The 5,000-nt window shown below is 38.9% G+C and overlaps 1 protein-coding gene across 1 annotated transcript in view; it reads right to left on the reverse strand.

Annotated features, from left to right (window-relative positions):
- Window positions 1-5,000, reverse strand: part of LOC134181099 (TBC1 domain family member 2B-like) — a 23,387-nt gene that overhangs the window by 51 nt on the left and 18,336 nt on the right. The window contains exons 31-36 of the mRNA XM_062648304.1: window positions 4,041-4,105; window positions 3,720-3,786; window positions 3,616-3,660; window positions 1,856-1,990; window positions 1,717-1,794; window positions 1-195 (exon numbers count right to left, since the gene is read on the reverse strand). The exon at window positions 1-195 is cut by the window's left edge and continues 51 nt beyond it. Of these exons, the coding sequence (XP_062504288.1) occupies window positions 91-195; window positions 1,717-1,794; window positions 1,856-1,990; window positions 3,616-3,660; window positions 3,720-3,786; window positions 4,041-4,105 (495 nt within the window). The 3' untranslated portion in view covers window positions 1-90. The remainder of the gene's footprint in view (window positions 196-1,716; window positions 1,795-1,855; window positions 1,991-3,615; window positions 3,661-3,719; window positions 3,787-4,040; window positions 4,106-5,000) is intronic.

A 5,000-nucleotide genomic window follows, 5' to 3' on the forward strand; every position in this document is an offset into this window, starting at 1 on the left:
TTACTAGAAATTCTCTAATAGTTCACTGATTTACCCGACCAGCAGGATATACAGCACGTAGATTGGACAATAAACAATTGAATTAAATTGTCATCCTTCGTCATCACTACCTGCTCGTCCACTACCGTGATTGTCATGAAACGAGTATCTTTTCTGACATCGAGAACGAATATTTTCGAGCTCTTGTAGTTCAGCCTGAGTGAGAAGGGAGGGTAGCCAGAGATGGAAAATAAACAAACAAACAAACAATTAGAGATATAGACAAACAAGTAACAAGAACAAACAGACAAAACTCACAAACACAAACAGATACAGACAAGCAACAAACAAAAAACACGTAGACAGACAAACAGATGAACAAACAAACAGACAAACAAACAGACAGACAAATAGACAGACAGACAGGCAAGTAGACAAACAAACAAACAGACAAACAAATAGACAGACAAACAAACAGACAAACAAATAGACAGACAAACAAACAGACAAACAAATAAAAAGAACAAACAGACAAAACTCATAAACACAAACAGATATACACAAGCAACAAACAAAAAACACGTAGACAGACAGAAAGACAACAAACAAACAGACAAACAAACTGACAAAACAAACAGACAAACAGACAAAACAAACAGACAAACAGACAAACAAACAAACAGACAGACAAACAAACAGACAAACAGATAAAAAGAACAAACAGAAAATACTAAACACACAAACAGATACAGACAAGCAATAAACAATTAAAAACACATAGACAGACAAACAGACAAACAGACAGACAAACAAACAGACAAACAAACAGACACACAAACAGACAAACAAACAGACAAACAAACAGACATACAAATAGACAAACAAACAGACAAACAGACAAACAGACAAACAAACAAATACAGACAACAGACAAACCACAAACCAACCAAAGAAAACACAAGCAGATACAAACACCAACAAACAATTAAAAATAACAGGCAAACAAAAACACATACAGAGAGACAAGTAACAAACAATTAGAAACACGTAGACAGACAGACAGACAGACAGACAGACAAATGCAAACAACAAACAGACAAACCCACAGACAGACAGACAGACAGACAGACAGACAGACAAATGCAAACAACAAACAGACAAACCCACAAACAAATGAAAACATGAACAGATAAAGACAAGCAACAAACATGTAGACAAACACCTAAACAAACAAACAGACAAACAAACAAACAAACAAATAAAAACAATAAACAAACAAAACCCACAAATAGACAGACAAACAGACAAACAAACAAACAAACAAACAAATAGAACAACAAACAAACAGACAAATGAACAAACAGACAAACAAACAAATAGAAGGACAAACAAACAAACAGACAAACAAACAAACAGACAAACAAACAAACAGACAGACAAACAAACAAACAAATAGAAGGACAAACAAACAAACAGACAAACAAACAAACAGACAGACAGACAAACAGACAAACAAACAAACAAATAGAAGGACAAACAAACAGACAGACAAACAGACAGACAAACAAATAAAAACAATAAACATACAAAAACATAAACAGACATGCACAAGCAAAAAACATGTAGACAAACACATAAACAAACAAACAGACAAACAAACAGACAAACAAACAGACAAACAAACAAAAACAGCAAACAGACAAAAACCCCAAACAAACAACAAACACCAAAACCAACCTTGACGGTAGCAGTATATGTCGTTCTCTTTGCAGTAACAGTCTTCATAGAAAATGGATTCATATCATTAAAAGCAATCTACGAAGCAACGCAAACTGCCAATCAGCGTGAACAAGATTCTATAGTCTCCAGTTCTAACGTGTGAGAGACGTTTGAGGTCATGACATTTGTGTGCAATAACACGAGCAAAGTTGTAGAGAGTCATTGAGTTGTCTATGGCCAGTAGGGGCTCCTCGTGAAACTTGAAGATTGCAAGTGCAAAACGAAAGAGAACCTTTGAAATACACTGATGACATATTCAAAGAAACACATACTGGTCTGTCTGTCTGTATGTCTGTCAGTCTGTCCATTTGTCTGTCTGTCTGTCTGTCTATTAGTTGCGTCTGTCTCATGTCCATAGGCTGAACTACTTGGCTAGACAAGTGTTCCCTTGTGATCTGGAAGAAGCTGGAATCATTCATGATGAGTTGACCAAGAGAACCTTCATGGGCATCATTGGTTTTAGTCACCTCAATGACACTGCATGGAAACAAGCAGCCCTTAAGATCAGGTTTGGAGGATTCGGTCTAACACAGGTCAGACAAATTTCTCATGCAGCTTACTTATCTTCATTGTGTCAGACTATGAACAAGTTGCCTTGTCATTTCTCATCAATGTCTGACCTGATCAACTATCTGAAAGAGTCTGAATCAGTTCCAGAATCAATTGGCTCTACTCTAAAGTCAGCGTTTCAGTTATTACCACCTTTGCCAAAATCAGTCACAATGAATCAGAGGAAATCAGTCCATTGAAGATTTCATTTCATACTCACGAAAGTTACAGTATCGCCTGTGCACCAAGATTGCCAGCAGTGAAGTTGGTGACCTGCTCACCCATGTCCCCTCTGATAGAGATGCAGCAAGATTACGATCTTTACAGGGAAAAGGCGCAGGATCATAGCTAGAAGTAATACCGTCTTCTGGTAAGCACGCACTTAGAGCAAACGAGTTTTCCATTGCGTCTTATCTAAGACTGGGATTGCCTCTGCCATTCACTGAATGGGCAAATGTATGCGATTGTGGTCGAGTTATAGACCCCCAAGGATACCACCTTTTGGTCTGTAAGTATGGAGGTGGTCCTGTTTGGGCCCATAACTCTGTTCTCCATGGCTGGAGTGAATGCATGAGTGACCTACATATCCCACATGAGAAAGAACCAAGAAATCTATACGTCAACACTGAGGATCGCCCAGACATTACATTCTTTGATGCAGAATCAGGACAAAATCTAGATGTTGACATATCATTGGCACACCCATGGAGTCAAGGTATTCTAAAACGATCCAGCAGGGAGGATGGGTTTGCTGCCCGCACAAGAGAAGAAAAGAAGACCAATAAGTATACAGGAGAAATTCTACCAGGAGGGACGTCAACAAAGTGTATACCACTAGTGTTTGAGCACTTTGATAGATGGGGCCTGCAAGCCAATGCCTTCTTACACACTCTCTCAAAACAGTGCAGCCATATGGAGGAAGACGCCTTTCGTAGTGCAGAACAATTCAAACTTTTTGGAGGAAACGGTTCTCTTTGATTCTTCAAAGATGCAATCAATGCAAAAGTAATCCTCAAAAAGTTGTCAAGAGTTTCAGAAACAAAGAATGACATGGACAAGCTTTTTGACTTTAATGTACAACAGATGCAAGTCCACTAATGTTTTAAAGTATTTCGCTGTGAAGGACTGGTTCATCATAGAAGTTTAGGATGTGTACAACTAGAGGATCTGTAACAATAAAATAATCTGTCTGTCTGTCTGTCTGTTTGCCTGTCTGTCTGTCTGTCTATTAGTCTCGTCTGTCTGTCTGTCTGTCCATTCGTCTGTCTATTTGTCTGTCTGTCTGTGTCATTTTGCGTACTACTCCACCTTTGATCCTTCATACAAGAAAGAATCCCATATTCTCATCGCCAACTGCAAGTCACATCAATGACACACAACACTACACAACACTTCAAACACATCTAACCAACCTCTATGGGAGTATTGTCTACAAACACGGTAAGAAACCAGTTGAACGTTATTAGAGAGAGATCAACACTGCAACACATCATACCTCACTGCACAGAGTTCAATACACTGTACTTTACTATTAAATATATTATTGTATGAAATAATTTATACATATTTAATTAATTAAATTATTATATACTTAATTATTAGATAATTAAATATTTATTAAATAAATTATATTTTTTCAATATAATAATTTAATTAATTAATAAAATAAAATAATTTAATTAATTATTAATGCTATTAATATTAATTAAATAAAGATTTAATATTAATATTACCTGTAGTGATCAAAATGTGCATGCAAATGAGGCATCTTCTCCGATAGAACATCTTTCAATACTCGCTAAAAACAAACAAAAATACGTATCAATATCAATAGATTACCTCATTATTATCAACCACCGTTCATCCATCTATACATCACATACCAACATTTAAGACTTCGTGGTGAGTTTATGTACAGAACTACTACAGCAATCTGGTAATGTTATGTATAGCTAACTGTTGAGCTTGGTATTTATATCAATGACTGTGAGAAAATTGCCTGATGTCGGATCGTAAACGGAATGAGTTGTGACTGTGTGTTGAGCTTCCAACATCAACTGGACTGACCTTGGGCTCAGGGGGTACTTGGTGACCATAACAAGTGTTGCGCTTCCATTGTCACTCTGAGTGACCTCTTGGGCTTGAGCCAGCTGTCTGATAAATTTCAGTAACCGGTTGAGGCCAGTGTTCACAAACCTTCTCACCCCTGGCACAAACCTTTCTCACCCCTGGCACAAACCTTTCTCACCCCTGGCACAAACCTTTCTCACCCCTGGCACAAACCTTTCTCACCCCTGGCACAAACCTTTCTCACCCCTGGCACAAACCTTTCTCACCCCTGGCACAAACCTTTCTCACCCCTGGCACAAACCTTTCTCACCCCTGGCACAAACCTTTCTCACCCCTGGCACAAACCTTTCTCACCCCTGGCACAAACCTTTCTCACCCCTGGCACAAACCTTTCTCACCCCTGGCACAAACCTTTCTCACCCCTGGCACAAACCTTTCTCACCCCTGGCACAAACCTTTCTCACCCCTGGCACAAACCTTTCTCACCCCTGGCACAAACCTTCTCACCCCTGGCACAAACCTTCTCACCCCTGGCACAAACCTTCTCACCCCTGGCACAAACCTTCTCACCCCTGGCACAAACCTTTCTCAACCCTGGCACAAACCTTTCTCAACCCTGGCAC

Source organism: Corticium candelabrum, chromosome 6 (assembly GCF_963422355.1).
Source record: "Corticium candelabrum chromosome 6, ooCorCand1.1, whole genome shotgun sequence".
NCBI classification, from domain to species: Eukaryota; Metazoa; Porifera; class Homoscleromorpha; order Homosclerophorida; family Plakinidae; genus Corticium; species Corticium candelabrum.